At 42.0% G+C, this 16,555-nt stretch overlaps 1 protein-coding gene across 1 annotated transcript; it reads left to right on the plus strand.

Moving 5' to 3' along the window:
• The first annotated feature begins 1,191 nt into the window (after nucleotides 1-1,191).
• LOC134662073 (heterogeneous nuclear ribonucleoprotein F-like) lies at nucleotides 1,192-14,221 on the plus strand. Its single transcript, XM_063518349.1, has 8 exons — nucleotides 1,192-1,449; nucleotides 2,159-2,287; nucleotides 2,553-2,717; nucleotides 3,991-4,129; nucleotides 8,769-8,932; nucleotides 10,655-10,773; nucleotides 12,995-13,102; nucleotides 13,950-14,221. The coding sequence occupies exons 1-8, from the start codon at nucleotides 1,332-1,334 to the stop codon at nucleotides 14,061-14,063; spliced, it is 1,056 nt and encodes a 351-aa protein (XP_063374419.1). The 5' UTR covers nucleotides 1,192-1,331; the 3' UTR covers nucleotides 14,064-14,221.
• The last annotated feature ends 2,334 nt before the right edge of the window (nucleotides 14,222-16,555 follow it).

The raw sequence follows: 16,555 nt of genomic DNA on the forward strand, positions 1-16,555 counted from the left end.
GTCTAGTGAGGCGAAATAATTCTATTTATGTCGATATCGATTTAAAAAAATCTAAATCAAATGCGATATTTATTACAATACTTTTGGCAATTTTTGGTGAGTGTTTCATTCATCTAAATGGCGTCAGTCAAATTAATTTAACATTGTGAATAAAACACGACTGGCATGATTGGAGAGGTACTGACTGACTATAAAAGAAGGCAAAAGAGACAGAGGCCGTTCACCAATCACCTGGATGCGGACAGTGAGTATTATAGTCTTGATTGCGGACAGTTCAAAAAGATTTTTAGACGACGGCTCACCGTTGGAAATGACAATGTCACAAAATCATCAAGAGTGGCGAAAGTGTATCAGGAGGACTAACCCTGATATAAACAATTACTATTTATATCTCTTCTTTTCCTGCTTTACTTTAAGGGCTTATTAGATTAGATCCACTTGGGCACATGCCCGATGGCCGTCGGGCAATTGCTATCGGAAGCCGACTTCGGGCCCAATGACTCTTGCAGGGGTCGTTTTCCGTTTCACGAAATATCAGAACATCGTTATCAATATTTGAAATGTAAAAAAATAGTTAATACTTGGTCAAGCCAACCTTCTCAGTAGAAAAAGGCGGCATATTTAAAAAATGTACTAAATGTAGGCGCGAAGGTATATCGTCCCATAGAAAATTTAAATTTCGCGTCTTTTTTACTGACAAGATTTGCTTGACCATCTATTTCTATAGGACGATATCCCTTCACGTCTACGTTTTTCAAATTTGCCGCCTTTTTCTACTGACAAGATCTGGTTGACCAAGTATATTTTTACATGTCAAATATTGGGAACGATGTTCTGATATTTGGTGAAAAGGAAAACGACTTGCTAGGGTCCGACATCAGAGGGCCTACCGCGAACCACGTTCGACGTGTTGCCTCTCTGTCGCACTTGTAAATTCGTACGTAAGTGTGACAGGGAAGTAACACGTCGAACGTGGTTCGCGGTAGGCCCTCAGATCATTCGGAACCGAGATCGGATCCAAATCCATTTGCAAATGTGGATCTAATCTAGCAACCGTAACCGCTTTAACTAGGCTTATACCGACAAAACAATAATATCGACATTCACTATTCATTGTCAAATGGTCCTCCTCACTATTTTAGTGACGTTCACGACGTTCACCTTTCACGTTCACGCATGCGTGGTTGCGTGCTGTGATGTGATGGCCGACGACGCCAAAATTTTCTAAAATTAAATATCATTGGCGGCTTGACTACCGATCGCATACTTGAGTCTTGAGTATTGCTTTTTGTGCATAATACTGAACTGTTGGTGTAGTTTTAGTGTCGAAAATGTTGGGGTCTGGCGACGGCGGCAACATTGTAAAGCTGAGAGGCTTGCCTTTCTCCACGACCGTTGAAGACGTCCTGGACTTTCTCAGCGGCGTAAACGTACTGAACGGAAAGGATGGTGAGAGCCTACCTATTTGTATTTTAAAGTACTGTGAAAAAAACTGCCTCTTTATTTATTCTCTTTTATTCACTGATGATTATTTTTTCATTTTACTGCCAGTAACAAAGACGCCGGTGACTTGTAGAAAGTGCGCATAGCTTAGTTTTTATGCATTTATTTTAATTTACATGAGAACTGCTGCACTGTCAATGATCCTTATAACTTGTAAAAATAGCTTAGAAGGGGCTGACTTGTGTGTCACGTAGTCTGATCTGATCCGATACAGCTGTTGGCATAGTTTTAGATTGATGAGTATAGCAGTTAGCGAGTTGAGTTAAAATTTCATCTTGTGGCTTATTGTATTGTCTTCCTGTCATTAAAAAAAATTTACACAGAGCGAGCAACCTCTCCAATAGACGTGCCTCGGCCAAGGCAGTGCACCTGTTTTCCTTGGCCGGTCAAAACCAAGTGGAAAAAATGAATAGAGACAACTGTTTATTATTATTTTCTTTTTTATTGCTTTGTAAAATAAATAATAGTTACAGTGAGTGTGTTCGGAGGCAACTTGCCGCGCTAATGTATTATCAATCTACATGCAATAAAATAAATTACTGCAATATACCAAAACCTATTTGAAAACTATCTGTAACATGCTATTCCTATTGTATATAATAAATAATATGAATATGAATATCATATTATGTACTGATTGAATTTTGTTTGCCAGGTGTGCATCTCACTGAAGTGCGGCCTGGCAGGCCCTCGGGAGAGTGCTTTGTGGAAGTCGAGACTCCTGAGGATGTTGATGAAGCCCTGAAAAAGGATAAGGAGAATATGGGAAAGAGATACATTGAAGGTAATTTTGGTGATATTATTTTCTTGTACAGTCAGCAGCGGAAGTTGCTAAGCGGGCGAGGTGTTCAAAATGATCTTGACATGACTTTATTGTTAAGGGAATAAGAGCATGTCAAGGTAATTTTGAACACACGCCCGGTTAGCAACTTCTGCTGTTGACTATTGTTGTTCTTAAAATTTTTGGGTAGGTAATTGCAGAAAAAATGTGAACACGAAGTTTGTTTATAATTTATATGTAGTTAAACTAAACAAATTTTCTCTTTCAGTATTCTCCACCGACCGCCAGGACATGGAATGGGCTCTAAATGCCATGCGTCAAAGCGAAAACGGCTTCGGCAGTCTCCCCCACGTGACTGACGACATGGGCATCGTCAAGCTCCGGGGCCTGCCGTTTGGCTGCTCCAAGGAAGAAATTGTCCAGTTCTTCGATGGTAAGTTTATTGTGACTTGCTGTTATATTCGTTTTTTTTTTGGGGTAACTCCTGTTATGTAGGGGTGAAAAGGTTTAGACACAAGTCGAGCACATTAAATTCAGGGATACCATTTAACTGAGACTTGGTGATGTGTGTAAGAGTACGTACTTGTTTTGATGTCTGTTTGTTTATTCAATTTTAGAGTGCCACCAAAAAGTATGTCTCAGTTCACTGGTATTAGCATACCCATAAACATTACAACACTACTATTAGAATGAATTTATTTTGTATGTATCAAAGACTGTAAAAGAATGGAATGAAAACATTTGTTCCAACATTCGAATTTGTAATAATATTAGCTGCAACGAGACACTAAAATGTTCCACCACTTCTAATTTCGGGCGTGTGAAATATGCTACATTACTCGTGTTACCGCTGTTTGTTATTATTTATTTTCACTTTTCTATTTACTCTGCTATTATAATTTCTATTAAAACGATGAATAGAAATTATAACAGCAGCCTGGCAGATTTCTCTTTGTTTCGCACCACAATTCGCGTCCGAATAACATTATTTTTAGCCAAAGCCGTCTAAACAGATCTTTTGATCATAACATAACTAAAACTTTACACACACACTAACAACAAACCTTTTCACCCCTTAATCGAAAACAGCAACAACACTTTTATAAGTTACAACGATGAACGCACTTTATTTTAAAACGAAATTTTAAGAATAAAAGGCTCACCAAGGTTTGGAAACATATTGATCGTTCAAAAATGTTTGATGGTTACTGTACAATTTTATGACACAATAATATACAGTACTCTAAAACACACCTTGAATACATAAATATTTCATAGAAAACACAGTTTTTTTTCTTATCATCACACAATTTTATGGGAAGTACGAAAAGCTAGTTTAGCCGTTCCGGGAGGCTATTGCAAACATCCGAGAATCGAGTTCATCCATTTTGACAGAGAGGCAAATAGACGAACTTTCGATTATCGACGTTTGGGGTACCTCCCCAATCGACCAAAGTGCTTTAGGCGGCCTAGCCAAGGTGACAATCGCTTGCGCTTCACCATCGAATCGCTTTGTGTCTCTATCACTCTTCCATATTAATGTGACAGTGACAGTTGCGTTTCGATCGCTACAGAGCGTTAGCGACTGGCATGTTGTCTAGTCCAGTAGTAATGCGAGTCAAAGTCATTTTCAAACCATGCCAACCATCGATGTAACTTACACTAGTGACTCCATGATATAATCTGATTACACACTGTGGGCTCAGGGTTGAACGTCGCTACTGACGGGGTGCATTTGCTTTCGGACGCCACGGGTCGAGCCTCCGGAGAGGCCTTCGTACACTTCTCAGACAAGGAGAGCGCGGATCAGGCGCTATCGAGGGACAGGGAGAAAATAGGACACAGGTGGGGGGAATGTTGTTTATTGCTGTCGGGTTTGGGCCGTGAGGGGGGTGGTGATAGGGGGGATATACAAAAAAAAACTTAGAATCAAACTAGACAGTGTGCCAGAATAAATTTGAAACAAAAACTGAACTACACTTGCAGTGCAATATGATAGCAGTTTGAATTTTTAGTAACCTGGCGATATTTTGCTGCCATTGGCATTGTTTTTGTATGTTCTTTAAAAAAAAAAACAATTTACAATGCAACAATAGAAAAGTGTAAAGGTAAAAAGCACTTGATGAATTGGTTGAACTTTAATCGTTTGATGTTTAGTTAATATTGATTACTTTTAGGAACTGGAAACTATTAAATAAGTGTAACAAAACAACTATTTTACTTGTAACAGTTGTGACACCAGACATAAAACATAATAAAATATTAACTAGTCTATGTCACACAGTTTAAAGATAATATGTCTGTCTTGTATATTTTGAAAGCATATCAATATTATATGTAAAAAATTGGCATGAATACAGTCTGCCTTTGCCAAATGGAAGTCTATTGAAATTATATTTATAGCAACAGATAAGACATTATTATTTCGAGAGGCGGGTTAAAATACTGTATCAGAAAGTAAAATTTTTTCAACGGTAGGCTTAGGTGTTAGATAATACCATCCCCCAATTACGGACAAAACCAAACCACGACTACAGTGTTGGTGTAGTGGGTTATTCTTGGGACCCTCTTACTTTGGACCCTTGCTTTACAGAACTGGTATGTTTCATATTTACGATACATCATACAAAAAGAGCTACAGAAATGGGGCGTAATTATGTTTAAAAGGACTCAAGTTTTATTATTATTCTTTAAAGCAAGGCGGCCAACATATTGGAGTTAAATTAGTTAATATATGGGATGTATTGCATAAAAAGTTGGTTTAAATTACTGCACTTGTAATGCTGCCTATGGAAGTCATTGCGGTGATTTTATTAGTTTACTTTGCAATATTTCAATAAGCATAAAGAAAAGAAAATCGTAATTATTTGCTTGGTTTATAACTTCATATATGGACTATTCAACTGGATGTTCATGATCATGGCAGTTTATATTATGTTAGATGGTACTAAACTTATTATGTGATGGGAATTTTCAGTAATTTAATTATATATCTATATCGACAAGAAAACCTATAATTTTGCACAATAACATGACATATTATACTTTTTTTATATGCAGTGTCTTGTGCGGCAAATATGCAATTTAACATTTTTTGTCCTTGAGTCACTATAACTAGCAAAATCACCGTAATGTCTTACTACTACGTCTCCATGCTGGTACTGTCAGCTGCAGAGATATCTTAACCTCCCTGTAAGTAAACTTCTACGCAGGAGGGCCTAAAATCCCATTTTATAGAGCTTCAAGTTTACAGGTGCAAAGCAGTGTTTGACACACGTTCGACCAATGGCGTTATGGTCAGGCCGCTTTAGACTTGTAAAATTGTAAGTTTATAAAATGCGCCTCAGCAACTGCAGCTGACTTGTACATGGACGCAGTATACAAGGCAGCATTATTGTGCACCAGTGATTGGTTGTTGAGTTGTCGAAGGTTGGGCGAGCGAGGGACGGGAGCGGGGCGGCGCGGGCGGAGAGGGGAAGAGGAACGAGCGGGATTATTAGTCTGTGGTACTGGGTGAAAACGGTTGTCTATGACAGCGTTTAGTTTTAAATAAAGGGCGATACTCACGGTCATATCCTGATGTAATGTCGTTCGGGTTTAGGACATGTCAGAACGGCAGCGAAAAGTGTGTGTGTGTTGAGTTGAAAAAAATAGCAGTCAATGTAAACAGTCGGCGATTAACGACGAATGTGGGCTTCTTTTTGATTGACTTCAAGAGTTCCAAAGAGGGTTTATCAATTTTTTAGTTTGTATATGCATAATAGTTTTCTATCGTATTTTCTCGGAACGGTTCGTATTTGTCATGCTACTTCAGTAAACCTCAGTACTTTTTGTACCGAGACTGACTGAGGTAGCGTAGTTCGTACGTTTCCGTGAAAATTCGATGGAAAATAATTATGCAATATTACGTCTGTACAGTTTTATGAAGTCTGTTCTTGTTTTGATAAAGGTGTTGTTCCACCGGAATCTTTGCTACGTACTCGTATGTTTTATGTGCGAGAAAATAGTTGACCGGAAGAGCCCTTCCGGTGAACGGCGGCGATGAGCCCATTTAGGGCGATTGTGCACTACAATGAATTTTACTGTCCGGCAGTCTGAGTTTTCATGGTCCGATATGGCATGAAAAAAACGGATGATTGGCTTGTGCACTTGTCAGTCTTTTTACTCGCAGGTGCGGCGCAGTGTCATGAAAAAAACGGATGATTGGCTTGTGCACTTGTCCGTCTTTTTACTAAAAGAGAGGCCCGCCCCCGCTCGGCCAAGTCATGAATTATACTAATTCCAGACGCAGTGCACAAGCATAAACACGTTTTTCATGGCTGTCATCTCGGACCGGAAAAAAACTGTCCGGAATGGGGAAAAGTAAAATGTCGGACGGTAAAATTACGTCTAGTGCATAAGCTACTATATACATTTAATGGCGTGCTATATCGGACCGTAAAAACTCGGACTGCCGGACAGTAAAATTCATTGTAGTGCACAATCGCCCTTAGACGATGCGAGAACTCGCATGTGAGTTTTATTACATTGCGGGTTTTGATCGGCCGGTTGAATTCAACGGTTGAATTGGACGTAAGTAACCAACAGTTCGCAATGTAACTAAAATCGCACGCGAGTTCGCGCGTTGTCTAAATCAGCCCGTAGTCGCTTTTTCGCCTCCGGAATGACATCTACTTGAGCGAGTACATATTTCTCATTGTAACTTAAAGACCTTTACTTGTACCATCGCTCACACTGTTAACTGTACATCGGTAGACCTTATGCCTTTTGTAATAAGGTCCACCGATGTACAGTTACGAGTGTTGCTGTTTGTACATACATCAGGTACGACTGTGAGAGACAGCGCAGTAAATTACCGATTTGCATTGTATAAAAGGAAGTGAAACTGAAAATTAGTTTTAAGTAGGTGTTTAGATAAAGTAGTGTATGTAACTAACTGTACATAATTAGGCATTAAAACACTTGTATGATCCTATTAAGAAACTCACTGACGTTCGTTTCTTAAACCCACACTCGTATTTTAATGCCTCTCATTATGTAGCAGTCACATAAACTACTATTATTGCATTGTATAAACTTAAAGTAGAGACAAACGTGAAAAGTGATTCAATTCACGTAAACACGAGTTTTGAAAGGTAACCTTGAAGGTAATTTGTCATGTAAATTCAGACAATTAATCTATTGCTACATAGGAAACATACATGCCTACATATGTACAGTCAGCAGCAGAAGTTGCTAAGCGGGCGAGGTGTTTAAAATGAACTTGACGCGACTTTATTGTTAAGAGAAAAGAGCGTGTCAAGGTAATTTTGAACGCCTCGCCCGCTTAGCAACTTCTGCTGCTGACTGTACCTAAAAAAAGTATGGATACTTATAGGTAATCCTAATCATATTAGGCAGAGTTATTTTGTACACCGATTTAAACTTTCACGGATTATCATTAACGAAAAAGGGACATAATGGCGTATAATTTTGTAAATAATAGAGTTATTCTGTGATAAAAAAAAACTCACTAAATATTATTTAACCGTTGTCTTTTATTAAAAAAAAGTCTTCAAGGATGCCGTGCAAAACTCATGCCTAGCCGATTTTATATTTACGATATGATTGTAAAAAAATAATATTGTAATACGAACGAAACAAAACTATGTGTAATTAAATATCTATTCTGACTTTTTTCGTTACGCGAGCCAATGACAAGAATGGTAATTATCAATTTAGGTATCAGTAGCAAAAGTCCAAAGTTCTTTTTCTATTAAAACTTTAAAAACTATTTAAATTGAAACATGTTTAAAATTGTCATTTACTTTAAGGTTTGGACTATTCAAAAAATTAATAAACTTGGGGCCCGTTTCTCAAAACCTTGTAACTTGTAATACAAGCGGATGTCACTTTTTGACAAATTTTGTTAGAAAGGACTTACACTTGTATTAAGCCCCGTCTCCATATCGCGCGGCAAGCTATCGAACATTGGCTCGCGCGGCAGCCGCGCGCAATGGATACCGGGCTGCTGCGCGAGCGAGCGAGTTGGCTCGCGAGCCAACCCGGTATCCATTGCGCGCGGCTGCCACGCGAGCCAATGTTCGATAGCTTGCCGCGCGATATGGAGACGGGGCTTTACAAGTTACAAGCTTTTGAGAAACGCGCCCTAGCACTTCAGCTTTTCTGGTTTCACATTTAGGCTCGCGTATCGAATAGTCCCTGACAATCCAACCTCTAGACTGAGTTTAGGCCAATTCTTTCATGAAACCGATGCTGCCATAAATACGGGGGTGCGGGGGGACGTGGTGAGCGAATCCCGTGCCGTGATTGGTCCGTTCCAAGATACGGACCAATCACGGCACGGGATTGACTCGAAGATGGAGTAACGCTACCGTATGTGTGGCAGAGGGGGTAGCGCGACTATGCTATGTCTAGAGGTTTGATTGTCTGTGCCATCCGCACACAAACACCAACAACACGTAACCCGGCCCCTCCTCCACAGATACATAGAGGTGTTCCTGAGCTCGGCGGACGAGGTGCGGTCGTACGGCGCGCGCATGGAGGGCGGCGGGTTCAGGTCGGCGCGCGGGTACCGCCCGGCGCCGTACGACCGCAACGACCGCTTCGGCGCCCGCCAGCCGCGCGGCCGCGGCGGGTTCAACAGAGGCAAGTGTACAGGGGCCATGATTAGGGTTGCCAGATCATCATCATCATCATCATCCTGGCGTCAATCCCAGCTGTGCCGGAGCGCGGGGCGCGAGGACCCGGGGTCCGCCTTCCGACTCCTTCGTGTCCACTTTGCCCGATCTTCGGCGTCCCTGGTGGTGAGTCCGTTGGCACGCATGTCCTCCTTAACGACATCAAGCCATCGCTTCCTGGGCCGGCCTTTTCTTCCCGTACCGGGAGGAGGCGGCATGGCCAGGCATTTGTTACCCACGTAACTTGCCGGTCTGCGCGAGACGTGGCCATACCAACGAAGGCGGCACTCTTGCAGTTTGTCAGCGATGTCACGGACGCCAAGACTACCCCGGATGTGGGCGTTTCGGACGCGATCCTTGCGTGAAACTCCGCACATCCACCGCAGCATCTTCATTTCCGTGACACGCAGTTCCTGCTTGTGCCGCTCTAGTAAAGGCCAAGTCTCGCTGCCGTACAGAAGGGCAGGTCTAATGATGGTCTTATAGACCTGTCCCTTCAATTTAATCGGCATTTTGGGGTTGCCAGATCGACAGGCGCTATTATCGGGAAAAAATATTTTTTTTTTGGGATTTTGAGACTTAAGTCGGAAAAAAAACATTCAAATTAAAGTAATTTTATTTAAAACAACGATATTTTACATTATTGGCTCTACGTCAGCTGCTCTGCCCATAGACGTTTTTATAACGCTGACGCGCTCGACACCGCTCGCTCGCTCGCTCGACGACAGTTCGGAACTTGAAATTATTGTTTTATAACGTGCAGCTGTTTTTCGGGACAATTTCCACTTTGTCGGGAATCGGGAAAACATGCTAAAAATCGGGAGAATCCCGCCAAATCCCGACCATCTGGCAACCCTAGCCATGATGTCCTTCATTTTAATTTTTAACAAGCAGAGCAGACGCAGACGCGACGAGAGATCGCAGACGTTGCTCGCCCCTTGACCCATATGGTGGAAAGATTTGCTGGCTATGGATGAGGTCTTGGTGGCTCAGATGGCAGAGCGCTGGAGTATCGATCCAGAGGCCGTGAGTTCAAGTAATTTTTCCACTTTTAAATTTATTCTAAACATGATGTCCTTTTTGCGATTTAGGACCTAAACTGAATTGCTTAGGGACGGAGTTATGCGACTTACATAGGTCCGTCCTTTAGCTTTAGTTTAGGTCCTAAACAGAATCGCAATAAGAACATCATGGTAGGGCCCCTGCAGTTCTAACGGCTCATTTATAGGGTTCCGTAGTCAACTAGGAACGCTTGTAGTATGGTGCGCCATGCCCGTCTGTCTGTCCGCCCGAGGCTTTGCTCCGTGATCGTTAGTGCTAGCTGCAATTTGGCATTGATAAGTTAACACAATGGCTGCTGCTCGACGCTACGTTGCAACTGTGCAGCGACACCATTTTCCATAGCGCCGACGCTCAAAAGACGCTAGCGTGGGTGGGGTCTGCCTGAAGAGAAAAAAGTAATAAAATAACTATCCTCCTAAGCCATACAAACGAAACATCCAAAATTTGCCACTGAAATTTGAACCTAAACTGTAGTAAATATAATTAATTTTGCGTTGTTTGAAAATTGAACGAAACAAAGCAAAAGCGACTCTGTTCCAATCGAACATGGTTTAAATTACATCGAACTGAATAGGTACTATAGGTAGGACGTTGGGCCTTAGTAGGCTATAATAACCATTTGTTGCAGGTGACAACTTCTCGGGCGGGTTCGGCGGGCGCGGCGGGTTCCGTCGCGGAGGCGGCGGTGGTCACTGCGTGCACATGAGAGGGCTGCCGTTCAAGGCGTCGCCACAAGATGTCGCCTATGTGAGTACACATGTTGGGACAACTTGACTGTTTCGACGGTCGCGGCGTGTTCCGACGCGGAGGCGGCCGTGGTGGTGGCCACTGCGTGCACATGAGAGGGCTGCCGTTCAAGGCGTCGCCACAAGATGTCGCCTATGTGAGTACACATGTTGGGACAACTTGACTGTTTCGACGGTCGCGGCGTGTTCCGACGCGGAGGCGGCCGTGGTGGTGGCCACTGCGTGCACATGAGAGGGCTGCCGTTCAAGGCGTCGCCACAAGATGTCGCCTATGTGAGTACACATGTTGGGACAACATGACTGTTTCGACGGTCGCGGCAGGTTCCGACGCGGAGGCGGCGGTGGTGGTGGCCACTGCGTGCACATGAGAGGGCTGCCGTTCAAGGCGTCGCCACAAGATGTCGCCTATGTGAGTACACATGTTGGGACAACTTGACTGTTTCGACGGTCGCGGCGGGTTCCGACGCGGAGGCGGCGGTGGTGGTGGCCACTGCGTGCACATGAGAGGGCTGCCGTTCAAGGCGTCGCCACAAGATGTCGCCTATGTGAGTACACATGTTGGGACAACATGACTGTTTCGACGGTCGCGGCAGGTTCCGACGCGGAGGCGGCGGTGGTGGTGGCCACTGCGTGCACATGAGAGGGCTGCCGTTCAAGGCGTCGCCACAAGATGTCGCCTATGTGAGTACACATGTTGGGACAACATGACTGTTTCGACGGTCGCGGCAGGTTCCGACGCGGAGGCGGCGGTGGTGGTGGTGGCCACTGCGTGCACATGAGAGGGCTGCCGTTCAAGGCGTCGCCACAAGATGTCGCCTATGTGAGTACACATGTTGGGACAACTTGACTGTTTCGACGGTCGCGGCGGGTTCCGACGCGGAGGCGGCGGTGGTGGCGGTGGTGGCCACTGCGTGCACATGAGAGGGCTGCCGTTCAAGGCGTCGCCACAAGATGTCGCCTATGTGAGTACACATGTTGGGACAACTTGACTGTTTCGACGGTCGCGGCGGGTTCCGACGCAGAGGCGGCGGTGGTGGTGGTCACTGCGTGCACATGAGAGGGCTGCCGTTCAAGGCGTCGCCACAAGATGTCGCCTATGTGAGTAAAGACATAAAGTCCACCGATGTACCGTTAACAGTGTGGGCGATGGTACTCACTGAGTACCATTGCCCACACTGTTAACGGTACATCGGTGGACTTTATGTCTTTTCTGATAATATGTCTTTTCTGATAATATGTCTTTTCTGATAAGGTCCACCGATGTACAGTTAAGAGTGTAGCTGTTTGTACAGATAGCGGAATTATATTATATGATAAAAATGAACTAATAAACAATAAATAAATGATTGAAATATATGTACAAAATGTAATATCTACCTACATTAATGTTGATGGTATTTATACACTAATAATGACGTGTTAATTATAAGTATAATGCTTTAAATGCAATGTAATTTACAAAGCGACTTGTTACTATAAACACTCTCTTTTCTTATGACTTAATGCCAGTTAAGGTGAAGTTATGTACTAAAAGCGAATTTAGAGTACCCATTTTTTTCAATGAACTGCAACAGTTTTAATGGGGTTTGGCTACAAACAGGCATAGATTTATCAGAATCAGAATCAGAATCAGAAAAATATTTATTGCCACGAAAAAAAATCCTTATCAACTAAGTACAATATATAAAACTTAAATACTAAAATAGGTTCAAATTAATTAAAAAGATAGGTAATTATAATAATATAAGAATGATTGGGCAATGGGCTCCAATCTCAGCATATGCCAAGCACTCCAAGCAGAGGGCCTAGCGCTGGTTTTCAGACTGGACCCTTGAGATCGGTCGGTCGGTTTATTTCTCACTTAAGGGGCCCACAGATTAACAGTCCGCCGGACGGTATCCGCCTGTCAGTTAGAACAACATTTTGACAGTTCCGAACAACTGACAGGCCGATTCCGTCGCGCGGACTGTTAATCAGTGGGCCCCTTTTCACAGTCACCGCATCCAGATCTGCACTAGTGTACGCTTATAGCCTTGTCCATGATGGTACAGTCACCTGCAATAATATGTTACACAACAAAGGCCGCAAAAATATCTGACACGATCCTATTTGTAGAGCCATAAGAGCATGTCACATATTTTAGAGGCCTTACATGTTACAACTCCCACCTTACAAAGTTTAAATGTAGGTTTCTGAATGTGACCTATTTATTTATATGACAGTTCTTCAAACCCATCCGGCCGATGAACATCAACATACTTTTCGACAACAGCGGGCGGCCTTCGGGAGAGGCTGACGTCGAATTCGAATGCCACGAGGACGCCATGCGGGTTGGTATCACATTTAATTTTGTAATATCTGGGAGACCGAGCTTTGCTCGGAAAACATAAAAACTCAAAATGCGCGCTTTCCCAGAAATAAAACCTAGCTAGATCGATTTTTCGCCCCCGAAAACCCCCATATAGTAAATTTCATCGAAATCGTTACAGCCGTTCCCAAGATCCCCGAAATATATACAGGGTGCCCGGTAATTAGTGGATAACCTTCTAACCACCGACAGAGCACCTTAGGCTGGTCCAGAAAATGCACTTGTAGGTCTAGTAAAAGTTTCGTGGTTTTCGAGATAATCGAACTTTTCTGTCTTTTTTAATTGGAGCTAGCCATTAAATTTTTTTATTAAATTTAATATCACTCGGCAGAGAACTACGAAAATTCTCATACAATAAAATTTAGCGAACACTTTAACGGTGACAGGCGGTTTGGTGCAACCGACTTTTAGTAGAGCGTCTTTAACCCTTTGACCGCCAAAGACGTCAATTGACGCGCGCGGCTGCAGACCAATATGAACCTTCGTGCATTCCGACAAGGTTCACAATGACGCAGCACACACGATATACGTGGCGTTCAATGGGCTCGTCTTTTGTCGTTGTCTCGAATCAGTTTTTTATGTTCTCAAGTAACACAACATTTATATACAATACAGTTACGCGCGGGATAGACTATCCAACTTTTTCTAATTCTATTATCTAGAAAAGGATGGCAGGTTTATCTCTTGCGCGAGATTCGCGTCGCTTTCGAGCCAACAACATAAACAACTAATATTATCAAAGTAATATAATTTTATTTATCGAATTTCACTTTTACTCACTTTAATCACTTTTTTTTTTTCATTTTCAGGCCATGCGTCGCGATAAAAACAATATGGATCACCGCTACATCGAACTGTTTCTAAAATCGGCGCCAGGTGGCGGCGGCGGCGGATTCAAGGCCAACCGAAACTTCAGAAATTGAACCCTATTGCCATTCAGTAAGGTCTTTATTGCCACATGCGCCAACAAGCAAACGTAAAAAGACCACCGGTAAACGTAACTTTTGAAACTGAACTCTATTGCCACCCACTACGGTTTATATTGCCACATACAGCGACAGGCAAATGTACAAGGTATGAATGGAATGAATGAAACTTTCACTGTATGAGTGACACTGACACCTGTATCTGTATGAGTCAGAGCCACAATTTTTTCGGTTAATGTGATACACACATAAATGTTTCATTCACTCATTTATTCTATTCGTGCCAGCTCTTATGAATAAACCTGTCAGACTACCCCTTATGGCGCCGAGGCCAAACGCAACATCAGAATTTGAATCCTATTGCCACGCACTAAAGTTTATATTTCTGCTGCTACCTACTTTAGAAATGGAAATAAAACATGGTCTTTAATTCTGTATAACCGTCTTGATCGCGATATAAGACGTCGCAACAAGAATTATTCCTACACCCGTGGAATTGAATACTATTGCCATAAGCTTTGGTCACTGATTGTCTTGAAAGTAAAGATTTAAATCTCTGTCGATCTTTAATTTGATTTAAATCTATTTTCAATAATTGTATGTGTAAAATAAAATTTTCGGAAAATCTATTTCTCAGGCAGTTTCAGAGTATAAATGAATTACACTCAAAACTAATGAAAACTGGTCACTAGTAATTTACATATAAATTGACCGGTTTTATGTGTTATTGACTGATAAGACTCGCCTGAGGTATACATTTTTCGAGTTCCTTTAAAATTATTATAAATATTTACTATCAAACAGAACATAACACAGGGAACAGCGATGTATCAAGTTTGCTACATTCAACTATAGTTTTAGAAAGAGCCTAAATGTTACATATACCTTCCAAAATGAACTATATTTTGTACCGGCCAAGGTTCAGATTTCTTAAGATATTTTAAGTTTGATACTGATTTGTTACTCATTTTGTATGTAATTGCCACGAGTGGCACCTTCCACGGCAGATGAGCTGTCAAAATAGCTGGGCCCGATTTTATAAATTAAATTACAGTTTCTCAGGTCTACACTGGCAACATCGGTCAAAAGGGCTGTCAGTGTTGCCAATTTACACATGTTACATTGTAATTTATACTATAAAACGGGGTCCTGGGCGCGTAGCCAACGTGCCAATCGTTAACGCTCCTTAGCGTATCATCTCTATCACTTCCACACTAGTGCGACAGTGACCATTGCGTTTCGTTCGCTACGAAGCGTTAACGATTGCACCTTGGCTACGCACCCTGGTGTGATGGAATTTTCCAATGAAGTATTAAGTAAGTAATATAATAGGTACGTTTTGTACGCAAACTCTTAAGATTTGTACCCGTTTTTATCGTTATTGAATGGAATACTAAAATATGCTACTGTAAAACTACCTAATAAACCATAGTCCAATACAACTACGGTCCACAAGTTTTATACGCTTAACTATCAATACCATCTTCTTTTTGGTGTTGTCTGAGTTTTTTCTTCTATTTTATGGCATTATTTGTGACGTTCATCGAGTAAAGGTACTCTACGGCGGTCGTCGCTTATACCGACGCTGCAATACTAGTGCCATGCGACGTAAGCGCCAACCGCCATAAGGTACCTTTACTCGTGGACCGTCACATCTTGCCTTACAACAGGACATTCGAATATTAGTCACTCCTGAAGTTATAGTTTGTCAAAGGACTGTCTCATTTTCAAACATAGACAGAGAGAATCATACTGTCTTTGTCTTATACTGGTACTACTGGTACTAGCACCCAAAAGTAAAGGATGAGTATAGTTTGTTTGTTCTTATTTACAGACAATTTAGTTTGACCAACTATAGTTTTGGACAGTTGGGTGGTTTAACGGTAACGTTGGTGCAGCGCCATATTTGCAGCTACAGTATTTAGCACTCTCCTATAGTATCTCTATGTACTTGACTGTTCAATTATAACCAGAAGACTAGGTTTATATGATTTATAGTTGTAAAAGTATTTGGTCGAATTTTTCATCACACCCGATTTAAGTATTTTATGTCATCTAGCTTTAATTCTAATTTTATATTACATATGATTTATAAATAATGCGTGCTTTTATTTCGGTAACTCGTGATCCATACATTTTCCTATCTATTCATCCTTAAGCTTTGGTTTCCTCCGAAAGCGGTGCCGTCATATAGCGACCGTCTCCATACAAATACTACGACATCCATATTTAGTATGGAGACGGCCGCTATATGACGGCACCGCTATCCTAGGAAAACCGATCTTTAGCGCCACTTGTACCATTCAACTAACCCGGGTACCAATAGAATTTGACACGGGTGGACGGTTAAACGCTTAACCCCGAGTTAGTGGGATGGTGCAAGTGGCTATTAATGTTGTCAAGGAGAAAGTAACTGTCCGTCTGTTTAGATTAAATTTGGTATGAAGACAGTTTGAGAGCCGAGGAATAAGGAAATAGGATCGTATCTA

The sequence above is a fragment of the Cydia amplana genome, chromosome 2 (assembly GCF_948474715.1).
Source record: "Cydia amplana chromosome 2, ilCydAmpl1.1, whole genome shotgun sequence".
NCBI classification, from domain to species: domain Eukaryota; kingdom Metazoa; phylum Arthropoda; class Insecta; order Lepidoptera; family Tortricidae; genus Cydia; species Cydia amplana.